Here is an 18,004-nt window from a genome sequence, read left to right on the forward strand (position 1 = left end):
CAATCGATGCAACCCTCAATGGCTCGAGCAATCCGTCTCATCCAGTGCAAATTGCATATTAATAAGTACCAAAACTAGATTAATTATTGAAATGAAATTAAAGCAAGATTATACTAACTTACATAAACTGAGAGCACTACAAGAAATAGGCCGGATTCCGACGGAAACACTCCGACGGACTTAAATTCCGTCGGAATTTCGAAATTTCCGACGGAATTTGGGTTTGTCAAAAAATTCCGTCGGAAAAGGTAAATTACGACGAAAAATCCCTCGAAAATATTCCGACGGATTTTTTTCCCCTCGAAATTTACATCTTCTGGCGGAATATTCCGTCGGAACAAATAAAACAAAAAAAATAAATGAAAAACACCTAACCCTAAAAAAACCGGAACACCCTCTCCCCTTCATTTCTCTTTTCTCTCTCCTCTCCTCTCCTCTTCTCTTTCTCTCTCCTCTCTTTCCTCTTCTCTTTCTCTGTGAACTCCTCTCCTCTCTCCTTCTTTCTCCTCCGTCATTTCTGTTCTCCTTCTCACTTCTCCTCTCTTCTCCTTCTCACACCACCACTACACAGCCCACACTACTTCTCCTTTTTCCCTTTTATCTTTCTCTCTCCTCTCAACAGCCACGCACAACCGCAACAAAATATGTAGATCTACTAGTTTTGATTTTTTTTGTGTGGTATTTTTTGATTATGTTGTGTTAATTTTCGTAATTTGAGGTTAATTTTCGGTATTTTGGGGTTGATTTTCCTTTTTATTTTAGGTTTTTTTGGGTTAATTTCGATTTTGACGGAATTTCTGGAATGGTGGTGGTGTGTGGTGGTGTCGGTGGTGGTGGGGTAGGGGCTGGTGTGAGTTTGGTGCTGGGTGGTTTCGGTTTGGTGTGGGTGGGGTTTTGGTAGGGGTGGGTTAGGGGGGTTTCGTGGGTGGGGATCTGGGTTGTGGGGGTTTTGTGGGTGGATCTGGGTTGTGGGGGTTTCGGTGGTCTGATGTGGGGATAATGGCGGTGGTGATCTGAGGTTGAGGGTAGGGGGTGGGCTGGTAGGGGTATAGGTGGGTAGGGGGGCAGTGGGTGGGCTGGTGGTGGGGGTGGTGGGTTGGGCTGTTTTTTTTTTTTTTTAAAAAAAAACAAACTTTTCCGATGGAAATTTCCTGACGGAAGAGGTATATTTCGACGAAATCTTTTCCGTCGGAAAATTGCGACGGACTCTCGATAAAAAGCAAAAACAGCGCCAACAGAAAAAAATCCGTCGGAAACTAGCCTTCCGACGAAAAGGTCGAATTTCCTACAAAGTGTTTTGCGACAGACTAATTCCGACGGAAGACCATTTTTCGACGAAATTTCCGATGATTCCGACGGATTTTTTCCGTCGCAATCAAGCTGTTTTCTTCACTACTAGAAAACATCCAATCAACGACGGAAAAAATCCGTCGGAAAACCCTGAAATTCCGTCGGAAATGCCCATTTCTGACGGAATTCCGTCGGAAGGCACCGTCGTATTACCTTTTGTAGGAATTTCGCGATATTCCGAGGGAAATTCCGTCGGAAAGGTCCATTTCGACGGAATTTCCGACGGATTTTGTCATGTCGGAGTCAAGTTTGACTTAATTGGGAAGTCCGTCGCAATGTTCCGACAGAACATTTTCCGTCGGTATGAGTTATATTCTGACGGAAAATTCCGTCGTAACAAGCCAAGCTTCCGACGGAATTTTCCGTCGGAATATTCTCCTTCCGACGGAAATTTCCGTCGGAAAATTTAATAGTAAAAAATAAAAATAAAAAATCCCCACCCACCACCCCCACCACGTCCAGCCACCATCCCCACCTAGTTCTGCCACCACTTCTCCACTTAACCAACCTCCTAACCCACCCATGCCCACACCCACACCCACCACCACGCCTAACCACCTCCAACCCACCCACACTCACACCACGCCTAGCCCCACACCACCCAACCACCTCCACCTAAACCATATTCGGACAGCCACTACACCCACCCAGACCACCGCCACCAAGAATAAAAAAAACAAAAATTCATAAAAAAAATAAAAAATAAACAAAAAAACGGAAACAGATCTAATAAGCAAATTGAATAATACAAAATCAAAATCCAAAAAAAAAACAAAAAACAGATCTAATACTCAAACAGAAAAATTTAATATACAAAATGAAAATCGGCCAAAAAAATCAGAAATTGAAACGAAAAGCCAAAAAAAAACCAAATCACAAATAAACCCACGAAATCAAAATTAACTCACAATACTAAATAAAAATAAACATACCTTTTGAAATTTCATCTTTATTGGGTTTAAATGGTCAAACTCGACCATGAAAATAACAAAAAAACCATTAACTTTGAATGAGAGTGGTGGTGGTGTACGGTGAGCACGGTGCTGGTGGAGGTGTCGGGTGAGCACGGTGCTGGTGGTGGTTTGAATGAGAGTGGTGGTGGTGTACGATGAGCACGGTAGTGTTGGTGGTGGTGTACGGTGAGCACGGTACGTGCTGGCGGTGGGAGGAGAGGAGGGAGAAGGGCGAGGAGATGAGAGGAGGGAGAAGGGTGAGGAGAGGAGTGAGGAGACGAGAGGAGAGGAGGGAGGAGGGAGAAGTAGAAACCAGAAGATAGGAATAGGAATGGAGGAGTGAGAAAATAGGAAGGAAGGTGAAGGAGGTAGAAGGAGAAAAAACGACGAAATAGAAATGGAGGAGTGAGAAATCCGGGTTTTAAATGTAGGTTTTTTTTTTTTTTTTAGGGTAACCTGAATTCCGTTGGAATATTCCGTAGGAACCACTATGTTCCGACGGAAATTTACGACGAATTTTATTTCCGTAGGAAGTTTGAAGTTCCGATGGAAAAATCCGTCGGAAGATTCCGATGGAAAAATCCGTCGGAAGATTCCGACGGATTTTATTTTCGTTGGAAGTTTATCGTTCCGGCGGAATAATCCGTCAGAAATCCTTTATTTTTGTACGGATAAATATTCCGTCGGAAATTTCCTACGGAATAAAAAAATCGTCAGAATTTCTAATTTTTCCGACGGAAATTCATGTCCGTCGGAAATCGACCTATTTCTAGTAGTGCTTGTAGTGGAGTGTCCTATCAGGAATTGCAGGGAACACCGCATCCGCTGCTGGAACAACAAAGATATGTGAAACGTCAGTGAACCAATCATAATACCCATCTGCAACATCAGAGGAATGTTGAGCACGCTGGAACTCTGCAAGAATCAACCAGAAATCTCTAGGATACAAGGTCCAAGCATTCTCTACACTCGAGACATTCCACTTAACTTTATACAATTTCGAATCTGCAGGCCTGTACGCAAAATCTAGGCAGTTAATAGGCATAGGAAACGTTTGTACATAACCAAACTGGCGTAAGACACGATTTGGCATGTACGGCTCAATGACATCTTGATAACGAAGCCATCCAGTAAATACAGTCCTAGGAACATCTGAGGCTGGCACTGTACCATAAGGTAGCCAAACAACTTGCAAGAAATGAAGTAAATACATGAATAAAGTCTCATTAATAGTTGTTTGATGAAAACATGTCAGAAAGTTAGAATTTACCATGTTTGAATCAAACTTGTCTAACCGCTGACGAAAAGCTCTCAATTGAGCATCAGACAAACCCTCCTTCTTGGTACTACTACACTTGTTCGAATCATCATCAACTTGTCTACTAATGGTGCTCCCGGTATCAGAAGTGACAAACCTACCATCACTACCCCTTCTAGCTACTACTACACCTGATGTGTCATCATGCCCACCACTCTGATGAAAATAACCCTCAAACTCCTCTGTCGCCATCTCCTCAGACTCGCTAGCTCGTCCGTCATCAGGATCGTTGTCAAAAGGAACAGATGCATCATCAGAAGCACAGTGAACAACAGTCTTTCCCAATCGTGCAACATCCTTCTCTCTCCTAACAGAGGCATCGATGTTTCGAGCTCGAGTGTGTCGCGGCCTGAGTCAGTCAACACATCAGTCGCCGCAATTGATTTTGCACCTGATCGCTATTTAATATAATAATAAAATTTCCGATTATTATATTCATAATTCTAATAATAAAATTTCCGATTATTATATTCATAATTCTAATAATAATTATTATCATTGCAGTTATTATTACTATTAAACAATATATTATTGAACTCATTTTTTTTAAAACAATATTAATAATCCTAAATATATACAAATTAAAAGCAAATGCCAAAACAAAATTTACGAATTAGTAACAAAAATTATATTTGCAAATAACGTAACAATAAGTACATATTAATAACAAAAATTAAATTTACAAATAACTTACATTACAATTATTAATTATTATTAAATAGTTATTACTATTCGTAAATCAAAATTATATTATTAATTATATTTTTTTAAAAAAATAACCATAAATTTAAATTCGAATTCGAAATTAAAAAAAATAAAAATAATAACCATAATCCGAAATTTAAAAAAAAATAATAACCATAATTCGAAACTTTAAAAAAATAATAACCATAATTGCCAGTAATATGCGACTACACCGTGGAGTAGTCGCATGTGATATGCAACTACGCCGTGGTGGAGTATTGCATGCGACTACGTCGTGGTTGAGTCGCATGTTATATGCGGGTTCACCGTGACTCTGCCGCATGTAATATGCGACTCAACCACTGCAAGGTTGCATATTAAATGCGACTCAACAAGTTTAAAAAAAAAAAAAAAAACTTACAGTCGAATTCGCCGGCGATTTCCCTAGGTTTCCCGGCAAACGAACCACCTTCCCACGCCGCGATTCCATTGTCGTCCACCTATTGTTTTTTCCGGCAGATTTGGTGCGATAGGTGGCTGATTCTGGCAGAATTGGTGCGACAGGTGGCTGGTTCCGGCAGAATTGGTGCAATTGGTGATGCTATAGGTGTTTTCCAGCGAAATTGGTGGTGTAGGTCGGAGGACGGATTCACAGTAGTGTGCCTATGGTGTTTAAGGTTTTATGGTGGTGGAGAGGGCATGGGTGGTGAGAAAATTGGGTGAGGGTAAAGATTAAATTTATAAGGGTGGAGAGGTTAATTAATACCACGGCATTAGTAACTCCATTGTGGCCTTTAATAACCCCTTTTATAATGGAGCAAACAAATAAAGACGGAGTGAGTGGGTTAAATTAGGGTTAGTCACTAAGTGTATCTACCATCATAATGATTTGGGGACCTTACAATAGATATTTGTATTAACTTCAGTCAGCATCCTACTATTTAAGGTTGGACAACGACTCTTGGGACACAGACCACAGTGGTTGGTAGACTAACATGTGGCTAAAACAGAAAGGGGGCTGAAGAAGGGTTGTTGTATTGAATGGTGGTTGGGGGGTTGATTGACGTGGTTCAACTAGAATTATGTAATGCTTTAGTTCTATTATTACCTAGCATATGATTTGAGTTATTCCCTACGGAGTACATTCTTAGAAGTTCTTCCAACTTGTTATTCAGGAGTTTGAAAGTTCTAATCGTCTTTGGTGATTTTCATTGTCTAGTGAGATCTTATTAGATTTATTTCAATTCTAATTTTCTTGGTATCAACTTTTTGTGATTTTAATTTATATAGAATCAAGGATGTTAATGGTTAAAGATGTGCATTCTATATTCTGTTAAATATAAATAGAAGAAATTCATAGAGCATGCAGATCTAATTTAATTTTTTGACTCGATTTTATCTTTCTGGTTTGTAATTCTAAGTATGGAATAAGATTTATGTCATCCTCTCTAACAGGATTATAGGAAATGATTTAGATTGATTTGCTAAAATTGTTCAGACCGAGCTTGTCTATGCATCTAATATTTCTCCCTGCTAATAAGTGCCATGTTGATGGCTTCAGTGAATACGTCCTTTTCATTGACTATGGGGAGCAGCTATTGTATTGTACTACTGTGTAGTGGGACAGGGGTTTGTTGAATTGTAAGATCTAGTAGAGTATTTGTTTGATTACGGTGCACATATACCATACACCTATGTGTAAGCAGTATTTACCATCATTTGGTCGGATCTGAGAAGTTTGGAGTTCGAATCTTGTTAATGTCGGTGAATCTCTTATCTTTCCTCATATTCCCAAGTTAAAAAAAAAAAAAAAAAAAAAAAAAAAAAAATCCTTTAGGATTGAATCATGGTCTTTTCCCTTTCTGAAATATTGAAAAAAAAAAAAAAAAGAAGTGTAAGTAGTGTTTAGACTGCCTTTGTCAACCAATGAATACGATGAACTCCAACTTTTACTAATGGAGTTTCCTTGATTTAGTGAACAAAAGATGTAAGCCTATTGGAAGTCTTGCTGGAAACTTGGATCATAAAGCCTTAACTTGTGCTAGAAGGTCATGAAATTATTCGAGTTTGAACAAACATTTAGGAGGCGATACTCATATAAGCACAACAGAGTACAATATTGCATAAGAAAAAAAAATGAGAACATTTCATCATAATGAAACAACAACCAATATATTGTACATAACAAAAATACAATAATGCTTATAAGAGAAGAAAAAATGGCAAGAATATATCATCTCATAATAAAAACATGAATCTAAATGCAGAATGTTTTATTATTTCCCAGAACTCTAACTTATTGACCTTCAGAAGCCATGATCAAGCTTTTCGAGCCAATGCTTCTAACTCCTTGACTAAATTGCAATATATTTAGTTTCAATGTCCTTGTCTAAGAAAAACTTTTTCCAATTTCTGTGATTCTTTCTGATGGATTTGCTTGGTTCTTTATCAGTATCCACCATGACTGTCTTAATTGCTTCCAAGATGTCCTCTTTTCCGAAAAACCCATCTTCATCTCTTCTATTTACCTCCACCCCAACTTTAAGATCCCCACTAAACATCTTAGAATTTAGGAATTGATCACCCTTTTGAGGCACAAATGCTAGCTGACAATCATTCACAATACCCTCTATTACAGAGCTAAACCCTGAGTGATTAAGATAGCATCCTACACTTTTGTGTGCTAAAATGTGCTGCTGTTGCACCCACCCTGTATGCACTACTCCCCTGTCTTTGATTCTTTCTCTAAATCCTTCTGGTAGTGATGCTTCTAGCTTATTCTGAGCGTCAACGCTACCGGTTCCGAAATTCAGAACCAGGAAAAAGGGTAGACCAGTGAGCTCCAACCCAAGTGCAAGCTCCTGAATCTGCTCATTATTCAAGTATGTTTCGCTTCCGAAATTACAAAATATGACTGATTGCTCAGGGTATTTACCCAACCATGTTTCCCATTTTTCTTCTAGTTTACCAGAAGGTGGTGGAGGAACAGCTGATCCTGCTAAAAGCATTGGTTTTCCTATCTGGGTTTTCAAGAAATCGATGTACGGACCTTCTATTTCAGTGCAGGTTTTATAGATTATAGCATCACATGATTTTATAAAGCTCAATATTCTATTGAAACCGGAAGGTAAGCCATTGAAACTCTTGAAAAGGTATAGGAAGTCTCGAGCTTGGAAGGTTTTCACTGATGTGATTGGGGTTTTAGGGAACCCTGGAAGAGGGTGCTTTAAGTCATCAACAGCGGGTTGTTTGTTTGGATCACTGATTCTTGCTGGGACAGTTAGATATGAATTCGCAACGGCCGAGAATACGCTGTAATTGACAGCCTTGATGCCTAGTTCATAGGCAATTGAGGGAAGCCAGTAATGTGCAAAATCAAAGAGGATAATGTGGGGTTGGAGTTGAGATAAGAGGGTTCTGACTTGGGGTTGCATTTGATCAAGTGCTACTTTGAGGAGTTCAGCAGTTTCTGGTGTTATGTCAGAGCTGCTGTCAAAGTCGGAGGAAAGTCCTTCAGTTGAGGGATAGTGAGGGGGATGACTTGGTTGAGAGGATTGGTATTAAGGGAGGATTCGATACGGTCGATGTTTCCGGGTATCGAAAAGGAGGAGATTTGGATGCCATGGGAGGATAGCTTGTTAGAGAGCTGGATGAATGGGTTTATATGACCATACGCAAACCATGGAAACATTACGATGTGAAGTTTGCTTTCCATCTTTTTCGAAACTGGTGTTTCGTGTGTTGTGACGTTGAGAGAGTTGAAAGAGGAATCAGAGATAAAAGAAGTATTCTAAGTTTCTAACTATCTTTGCTACCTAACACGTCCACTAAATATGTCGGAAATTACTTTGAAATGACCTAAAATTAGAATAAATATCAGCTGTTAAACTCGAGTGTACGTTCATGTTGTGAACGATTTGGTGGTGGTTACTGGTTAGGTGGAATGTGGAAATTTTGGGAAGTTTTTATCAAACTAAGCTTATTTCACAAACTAATTTTTAAAATAGACGCGTGGTCAAATTATTTACCAAACTAAACTTCTGGGATAAAACGCCGACTCAGATAGTCGTTTTACCCCTGATTTTTTTTTAAAAAAAATAAAATAAAATAAAAAATATTCAATGTGTAAAACGCTGTTTGAAGTTAAGAGTGTATTTGATTTATTTTTTAAAAAAAAATTCGTAATTTCTGATTTAAAAATTAAATTAAATTATACACTATAAACGCTGTCTGAGGTTAAGAGTGTATTTGATTTTTTGTAATTTCTGATTTTTAAAAAAAATACACTATAAACGCTGTCTGAGGCAGTGTTTATAATGTATTTGATTTATTTTTTTTTTGTAAATTTTGATTTAAAAAAAAAATTATACACCATTGCATAACAAAAAATCTGTTAGGATAATTATGTTATTATGATAATGATTGTATTCTTTGGGGTGGATAATTAACCATATCTGATAATAATTGTATTATTTGGGTGGATAATTATCAATATGTGATAATTATCATATCGTATCTGAATATTGCGGTCGGGCTGGGATACGATTGTTGCTTCCTATCTTCTTCTCCTCTTTGTATTTAAGTCCATATTCACATGATTGCAATATACAAAAAATACATATGCTTTGATTGCTGTTTTGAGTTTAACAAAATCAATTCATGATATAATGGAAACAGTTGATGCTCAGCAATACATTAATTTTTTTTTCTTTAACAAAATGCATATGCTTCTCCTTAGTCAGCGTTTTATGCGTTTAATATATTTTTTTTTCTTTTTTGTTTATAAGAGGCAGCGTTTTTAGTTTTTTTTTTTTTTTTAATCAGAAATTACAAAATTAAAAAAAAAAAAAAAAAAAAAAAGGTCAAAGCAACGTTTTATCTCATAATCTTAATTTGGTAAATAGTTTAACTACGCGTCTATTTTAAAAATTAGTTTGTGAAATAAGCTTAATTTCATAAAACTTCCAAGGATAAGTTTACATTAGATCATCACTGTTCTTTTGTGTATTAATGCTACTTTACCCCACCTCATTGAAACCAACGGTGAGTCTAATAGTTTTTTATTTTTAATATTTCTTTTGGCATATGAGTTCAATGAATTGCGCATGGCTGTATTACATGCATCAATTCTGCAGCAAGTCCAGTGGCATCAATTCTGCCACGATGCTTTTACAACATGAGTTCATGAATGATTTGTTAGTCAGTAAAATACGGAGTAATGAAGATTTTTTTTTTTTTTTCTAAATATTGCACCACTTGTTTTTTACATAAATTTTCCGTCCAAATTTATCTATTGTTAGAGGGATTAATTCCTCTATTTCTCTCCCGTTTAATTCTCTTTCTTCCTCATTTTTTATCCAAATGAAAGATACCCTATCTCTCCATTTTCCTTCCCTTCCCTTCCTTTTCCTCTATTTTCTTCAATCCAAACAAACACTATTAAGGAAGTTTCACAAATATTGCACAATATCAATTTTAAGGAAAGAAATATCTATGTTCACACCACAAATAACTAATATACCCTTTTTTTCAACACTTTATTTTTTAGTTTATGTTAGAGATGATCAAAATTCAGGGCAGACCGGGTCTTAGTATGAAATCTTATGTCCAAACCCATAAAAAAATATCGGGCTTTTTCAAGCTGGGTTCGGGTTTTTAACTAAAATTACGTTCTTAGTCTTGCCAAACTTGCCCATTTTTCGGGTTGGATCGGGTCGGACCATACTTGATCACCTCTAGTTTATGAACACAATTACATGGACAATTTTGTATTTTTACTTTTCTCTCTCATCCTTTTTTCCGCTACTAAAAATTTTGTTCCCAATCCATATATTGCAATAATAAAATTATAGAGAAAGTATAATAATATATAAAAATGTATTGTTACTGTTATCAATTTGCATTCTTATCATATTCATGCCTACCGATATACTCCCTCCGGTTTTTTTTTTTTTATTTGCATCACCAAGTTTTAGGAGAGTAATATATATTGTGAGTGGGTGAATAATTTATTATAGTAAAAGTTAGATGAAAACCATGAAAGAGAAAGAATGTGAGGGATAGTAAATATTTTTATTATATAAGTGGGACCATGAAGGAGAGAAAAATGATAAAATAATTTAAGTGGGGTTTAAAATAAGAGAGAGAAATGATAAAATATATTATAAAGTTACCAAATAAGGAAGTGATGCATTTAAAAAAAAACACCCATAAAAGAAAAGTGATGCATCTAAAAAAATGAGGAAGTATAATTACCAATAAAGTGTTGTCTCACTTGCTAAGAGACTTATCTTAGATCCTAGAGACCTAAGGTTTGCAATAATTTTATTTTAATTTTTGTTTTTTTTTTTAAAAAAACCACTATTTTCATTTGTTCAATTCACATGATGCCATTTGATTTGTTACTCCTAGTCTAATTTGATATGCGGAGTGCCTAATACCCAAGATGCTTTGGGTAGTGCCTACCAAATAATGGCTTATTTGCTGTTGAAAGTCTTGAAACTCCTTCCCTCTGGACTTATTAAAAAATAGCGGATTCTCCTCTTAGCTTTCGGATATAAGTTTGGCATATATTTTCTTTCTATCGGATGCCTCTCAATTGCTGGGGTAATGACTCTCTTAGTACAATAGTAAGTTTACTTGGGAGTATTTGTTTCTCAAATTTGACTTAATTTTAACATTAATTTTTAAGGAAAAAAATTGTCGAATGAGACGGCATTAAATTTTTATTAATAGGCACTTTTTATACATGAAATTACAGTAAATATTTTCACCGTTCCACTCTACTTACATCTTAGCATTTTGAGGCGCATTGTAAAGAAGAGATTTGAGGGGGTAAATGAGCAAATCATTCAAAATAATTGAAATACAAGATAGAATTTATATGTTACTGGTGTTAAAGTTATTTTTGAATAATTTGATTGTTTACACCCTTAAATATTTATCTTAAAATGTGTGCTAATGTTGTATTGTAAGTAATATGGAATTGAGGAAGTGTGTATTAACGCTATGTTCATTACAACAAATCTAACAAAATCTGAAATTTAATAAGTTCTAATGTTAGTTAATTGAGTTCAATTTACAATTTAAATAAGTTTAAATGTTAATAAGGTAAGTCCAATTCAATAAAGTTTAGGTGAATCGAACGCATTCTTAATTTGTCTAGGACTGAAGCATATTGAAAGGAACGATGCACATAAAGCCCTTGTGTACACTAGCTATGTGTAGCTCTTTCAATTAAACCTTCGCTATATCATAGGAAAACGCATAATGAAAAGGAGGATAGAAGTATTTATGTTATAACAGATGGGAGTTTACACAAGGGAGAGAAGTCCAAAAGTCTACAAATCAGAGCCCATAGCAAGGTTCCATTCTAAAACTAATTGGCAATATGAGTAGTAGCTTGCTTGGGTTATAAACTGAAAGCATGTTACTTTCTTTTTCAATGTGACACAAACACTACTCACACTTGCACCTACCAATTTATTTGAATATAGCTTATTGATGACGGTAGATATAGCCATAGGAAGCTTTATCGCATATTATGTGTAAAATGCTGGTAAATGCACCTTTTACAGGACATCATACAACTCCGAAGGCAAACGAGTTGCAAGGATGGCATTCAACGGGGTTGCCTTGGGCATAGCCAGGCCCAAGCCTTCTGACATATTGACCGGGGCACCGTCCTCAGTCAATAAATCAAATCCTTGGACCAAACGAGCCAGCGATAGTTGAACCACTAGCAACCCAAAGTTCATCCCAGGACAGGCCCTCCTTCCTGCGGAAAAAGGGATGTACTCATAACTCTGCCCCCTAAAATCAATATTACCATGCTCATCAAAGAACCTTTCGGGCCGAAACTCGTCTGGCCCGGTCCATATCCTTGGATCCCGGTGCACCTTCCAAATGTTGACAACTACGCGGGTCCCTTTTGAGACGAGGTGGCCGCCTATGTGGCAATCTTCCAACGCCTCTCGTGGGCCGGCCAATGGGCTTGGCGGGTACATACGAAGTGTTTCCTTGATAATGGCTTGCAAGTATGGTAGGCTTGGGATGTCTGATTCCTCTACCCATCTTTGTTTTCCAACTTGTTGGTCTAGTTCTTCTTGGGCTGCTTTTAGGGCCTTTGGGTGATTCAATAGTAGGGAGATGGCCCATATTAGTGTGATGGAGGTGCTTTCAGACCCCGTTAATAGTAGTATCTGCATTATTAAATAATTTAATAAAGTCAACACATGAATTTTGTTTGAACTTATGTCAAAGAACAGATCATTATATGCTGAAACTTAGGAAAGAAAGTCATGCACTCAATGTATAATGTCCTATTGGATGCAAAAGATATAGTACTAATTTTTTTGGTAAATTAAGAGGCGGATGACAGGTAACGTAATTGATAAAGACCTAGGGGATTAGATTTAATCTCATATGTATTATTGACATTTGTGGCTCTTTTTACACTTGAAAATATAGCGTTGCTACTTATTATGGGTCGATTGACTAGGATTGGCCCTGGTAAGTTGATTAAACTTAGCAGTCAAGCCTTCTTATTATGGGTCGATTGACTGGGAACTATTGTTAAGCTAATTGAATATACTGAGTAGTCTAGAATGGTCTAGAATCCTAAACATCAAAAATTGTTATATATGGATTAGAAAATACCAGTGCTGTTGCTTTGATGACAGTCTCCCTAGTGTAGCCGGAAATCATAGTGCCCTCGGCGAGGTTCGATAGCATTACATCCATGAAATCAACATCTTCATAGCTACCTTTGTAATCTTTCCTTCTTTGGATATGCTCATCAAGCCAATGTCCAATAATCATGTCTATTTCCTTGTGAATATCTTTCATAGAGCTAATGTACCCCATCACATCCATCCATTCAATAGACGGTATGAAATCCGAGGGCACGGCCACCCCAGCAACGTATGTAGCTTTGCCTATTAACTTCTTGAATCGCGAAGCAAAGGTGCTACTTTCTTCGTATGATTGAGGAGAAAATGTCTTACCAACTATCATACGAATAGCAATATTAAAACTTGTATACTCGAACCACTTACATAGCGAGATCCTGCCAGATTGATACTTGCTGTCTACAACCTCTCTGCATTCCTTAAACAGATGTTTGATGCAGGAGTTTATCTCTGAAACTCGAGCACGCTTCATCTTCTCGAGCCTCTTTGTCGAGAAAAGCTCAACAGTTGCTATCTTTCTCATATCACGCCAGTATTTACCGTAAGGAGAGATAGCAAATGATGCATAGTTGTAAGCTAAGTGCTTACTCAAAGCCATAGTAGGCCGTGTTGCAGTGACAGCATCATTGTTGAGTAAACAATCTTTCACCATCTCCCAGGAATTCAGGACTACTGCCCGCTGTTGGCCGAGGCGGAGGGAAAAGATCGGCCCACATTCGTCAGCCATGGCTCCAAGGGTCCGGGCTATGGTTCTTTTGCCACCTAGAAGATGTAAGTGGCCTATGAAGGGCAATGCCCCTGCTGGTTGAGGAAGTTGCTTGCTAATCTTGTGCTTGTTTATACTTTTTCTCGATTTTCGAGTATAATGGTATTTAGCCAGTGTAGTAATCAGAGATATAGCTAAAATAACTAGCAGAATTAACTGCAAATTAGGAGTGTAATCCTCCATTTTTTCTAACTTTTTTTTTTTTTTTTTTTTTTTTTTTGTGCTTTTCTCTTGATAGAGTTGATAATGTAGAGTTGTTTGTTGAGGAATGAAAGATAAGGAAAATTCATTTTATGGCGTTGATTTATAGGAGATATAACCTTAGTATTCTGTCTTGTCAAAAATTGCATTAATACATACATGATACAATATCGGTGGGCCATTTAGTACTAATTGGTAATGTTTTTTTTCTTAAACATGAATCATGTTTTTAGGTAGGGAAAATATGTTCGGAAATCGATTGATTTTTACACTATTGTGGTATTTGTTTTCATCTATTTTAAAGTCTATATTACCAAATTAAGAAAAAAGAAGGGGTAAAGAAATTCCAAATTTAGGAAGAAAGAAGCACAGTTCAAATTCAAGTATTATAAATTTATGATTTATACTCAAAGTGTCTCAAATATTAAAATAACTAGGTTTAATTCATGGTCCGAGAAATGATTAGAGGATGGAGAAATATGATAAAATTGAGAAAGGAAAGGGAAAGGGGGATGAAATAGATGAGATTGAGAAACCAAAATGAACAGCTATAAATTATTTTCATTACTGATTTTTGTAAATTTTTTACATGGTAAATATTGAGAAATTAGTGAAAATGACACATTAAGTACCACATGATTTAAATTTGATGATTTCGTAATTAATGAACGGATGCAATAAGTGTTGGTCATTAAAATTAGTACAAGCTTATTTTTTATGTGCGGAGTACTGTAGTATGACTAGTATATTATCTAATATGAAGATCAATCGTACAAAATTGCTATAATATTTTCGAAGTATTAACATATCAACCCAACCTATTTTATAGTGAATATTGCTACTTCTACGATGAGTGTGTGAGGTACGGGTATATTCTTATGAAATGGATGTTATAGATATTAAAATGGTGAAATTTTCAAGTAAATTTCATTCTATGATGAATATTGGTTGATCGGTCATTTCTCAATTTCCACTAAATCTATGTGTTCTTATAATTCTTGCTTCTTGTATCCATTTCTCATTATATTGTTGGATTGTTTAAAAACTTTCTTACAAAAAGTTGTGCTTTAAATATCTCGAATCAATAACATAATACTAAAACTGACACCATGAATAAGACGTGTCACTTTCTAGTTCTATTTTTTTCCCTCCAAACTCTCCCCTCATTTTTTAGTAAAAATCTTTAATTTTTGGAATATTTGTATTATTATACAATTGTAATAATATATTAATCTTATATATTATCTTTATAATAATTGTATCTCTTTTATTTCGTGTTCTATTTACTTAAAATAGTTTCACAAGGTTTTGACACCTTTTTATCAAGGAAGGATAATCTATTCACACACACACACAAAAAAAAAAAAAAAAAAAAATATTAAGGGAGAATAAGCTATAATTTAGAAGGTTGACATATGGTGGAGAGTATTAAATAACGGAGCCAAAAATACAATAATGGGGTTCAATGGGAAAAAAAAATCTAGTCATGGTGTTGATTTGAAATCTTATGAAATAATAATAATTGAGTTAGTTTTTGTTAAATATTTTTTGTAATAATTTTACCAACTTATAACTTTTTTTTTTCCTTCAAAAAATCTATTAACTATCACTAAAACAGGTCATGCTTACATTGATCATTTTGGACATATGTCAAGCTATCATTAAAAAATCTCCCGCCAATACAATATATGATGTCAATTTTAAGTTTTTTTTTTTTACAAAAATAATTCTACTTAGCTTATTTTTTGGAAGTACGTACTTAGCCAAAAATACAATATTAACATTCAATGTATACATTGTACAATATTTTTTTTGTTTTTTGGAACTAAATTAATTCATTAATAAAAAGTCTTACAACATTAGTTTTATTGGGAATAACATGCATCATTAATGTAATAAAATCTAATATATATAAATAAAGTAGGCATTTTTGGAGAGCATTCGGAGCGTCACGTAAGAAATATACTTATTTCGACCAATAAGAAGAAAGATTTGTATTTTATTTTTAAATTAAAAAATTATGTCGCCACCTAGATAAAAGTAACGAATTAGATTTGATATATCTAAAATTTTAATGCCACGTAGATTATAATCCACGAATTAAATTATTTTAATGAAAAAAATAAAGTAAAAATATAGGAAAAGATAAATTTATTAATTCAATACTACGAGTATAAGATATCCAAAAAAAATATATAATAAAAAATATTTAAATGATAAACGCTTATAATAAAGTAGGTTTTATTAGATAATTTTTGATATTATTTATGATAAGAAATACAAATTGTTCGTTAATTATAATTAAATTAAAATTTGTGATACCTACCATTATAAATTGACACATCATACGACACAAACAAAATAACGTATCAATAAAAAAACTCCATCAAGCGAATTTTGTGTTAGTAATTTTGTGTTAATCTTTGGTCATCAATGGCCGGGTAATTTTTAGCTTAATTTTTAAATTCTATGTTTAAATTAGTATTTCTAATTATTACCTACATTGTATTAATCTGGGATACTCAACGATTATATGTTTATGTTTTGTTTACTAAATATTTTTTACATGCAAATCTAACACATCATACGACACAAATAAAATTTCGTATCAATACAAAACCCCATCAAACGAATTTTTTGTGATTTATTTTTTGTTTGTTTTAGGTCATTAATGTCTGGGTAATTTTTAAAATCTTATGTTTAAATTTATATTTGTAAGTATTAGTTACATTGTATTTATTTAGGATACTTAACGATTATTTGTTTATGTAATGGCATACGATTAGATGTTGTATACTTAATATATGGATGACTTTGGTTATTTTTGGATATGATGAAAAAATTCCAATGCATAGATTTTATTTTATATCGCAAAAATTTTTCATTTATTGGTAAATATATTGATTTATTTTATATAAATGTAAGGATTTAATTTATATCAATTTCAGTTTGGCTAACATTTCTCGGTTCAATTTATCCATTGATGTAGTAGGTTGATTATTTTAATGAAAAAAATAAAGTAAATAAAAAATATAAAGTAGGCATTTTTTGAGAACATTCGGAGCGCCACATAAGAAATATACTTATTTCGACCAATAAGAAGAAAGATTTGTATTTTATTTTTGAACTAAAAAATTATGTTGCCACCTAGATAAAAGTAACGAATTAGATTTGATATATCTAAAATTTTAAAGTCACGTAGATTATAATCCACGAATTAAATTATTTTAATGAAAAAAAATAAAGTAAAAAAATAGGAAAAGATAAATTTATTAATTCAATACTACGGGTATAAGAAATCCAAAAAAAATATACTAAGAAATACTTAAATGATAAACGCTTATAATAAAGTTTGATACCAATCATTATAATATAAATTTTGATAGTATTTATGATAAGAAATACAAATTGTTCGTTAATTAAATTAAAATTTGTGATACTTACCATTTTAAATTGACACATCATACGACACAAACAAATAAAATTTTGTGTTAATTAGTATTTCTAATTATTACTTACATTGTATTAATTTGGAATACTCAACGATTATATGTTTATGTTTTATTTACTAAATGTTTTTTTACATGCAGATCTAACACATCATACGACACAAATAAAATTTCATATCAATACAAAACTCCATCAAGCAAATTTTGTATTAGTTTTAGGTCATCGATGTCCGGGTAATTTTTAAATTCTTATGTTTAAATTTATATTTGTAATTATTAGTTACATTGTGTTTATTTAGAATACTTAACGATTATTTGTTTATGTAATGGCATACGATTAGATGTTGTATACTTAATATATGGATGGCTTTGGTTATTTTTGGAGATGATGAAAAAATTCCAATGCATAGATTTGATTTTATATCGCAACAATTTTTGTAAATATATTGATTTATTTTATATAAATGTAAAGATTTAATTTATATCAATTTCAGTTTGGCTAACATTTTACGGATCAATTTATCCATTGATGCAATAGGTTGGTTGTGGACGAAGTTGGTGATTCTATCGAAATAAAAGATATGGTAAAACAA

The 18,004-nt window shown here is 34.3% G+C and overlaps 3 protein-coding genes across 3 annotated transcripts; all 3 read right to left on the reverse strand.

The window, feature by feature from the left end:
• Nucleotides 1–2,830: 2,830 nt before the first annotated feature.
• Nucleotides 2,831–5,499, reverse strand: LOC110687784. Its single transcript, XM_021864416.1, has 2 exons — nt 4,727–5,499; nt 2,831–3,970 (listed from the first exon to the last, which is right to left on the reverse strand). The coding sequence occupies exon 2, from the start codon at nt 3,811–3,813 to the stop codon at nt 3,073–3,075; it is 741 nt and encodes a 246-aa protein (XP_021720108.1). The 5' UTR covers nt 3,814–3,970; nt 4,727–5,499; the 3' UTR covers nt 2,831–3,072.
• A 959-nt stretch (nt 5,500–6,458) lies between these two features.
• On the reverse strand, nt 6,459–8,206 carry LOC110687785 (anthocyanidin 3-O-glucosyltransferase-like). Its single transcript, XM_021864417.1, is given in 3 exon segments — nt 6,459–6,668; nt 6,671–7,825; nt 7,828–8,206. Coding segments are annotated over 3 exon segments (1,392 nt in total). The 5' UTR covers nt 8,021–8,206; the 3' UTR covers nt 6,459–6,624.
• A 3,369-nt stretch (nt 8,207–11,575) lies between these two features.
• LOC110687786 (cytochrome P450 82G1-like) lies at nt 11,576–14,405 on the reverse strand. Its single transcript, XM_021864418.1, has 2 exons — nt 12,964–14,405; nt 11,576–12,506 (listed from the first exon to the last, which is right to left on the reverse strand). The coding sequence occupies exons 1-2, from the start codon at nt 13,942–13,944 to the stop codon at nt 11,877–11,879; spliced, it is 1,611 nt and encodes a 536-aa protein (XP_021720110.1). The 5' UTR covers nt 13,945–14,405; the 3' UTR covers nt 11,576–11,876.
• Between the last annotated feature and the right edge of the window lie 3,599 nt (nt 14,406–18,004).

This window comes from Chenopodium quinoa, unplaced genomic scaffold (genome assembly GCF_001683475.1).
Source record: "Chenopodium quinoa cultivar QQ74 unplaced genomic scaffold, ASM168347v1, whole genome shotgun sequence".
Classification (NCBI taxonomy): domain Eukaryota; kingdom Viridiplantae; phylum Streptophyta; class Magnoliopsida; order Caryophyllales; family Amaranthaceae; genus Chenopodium; species Chenopodium quinoa.

Excerpts from the sequence above, each read along its gene's own strand:
- LOC110687786 (XM_021864418.1), bottom strand. The coding sequence starts at position 13,944 with ATGGAGGATTACACTCCTAATTTGCAGTTAATTCTGCTAGTTATTTTA. Across the intron at positions 12,507-12,963 it reads TCATCAAAGCAACAGCACTG|ATACTACTATTAACGGGGTC; the intron begins GTATTTTCTAAT and ends TTAATAATGCAG.
- LOC110687784 (XM_021864416.1), bottom strand. The coding sequence starts at position 3,813 with ATGGCGACAGAGGAGTTTGAGGGTTATTTTCATCAGAGTGGTGGGCAT.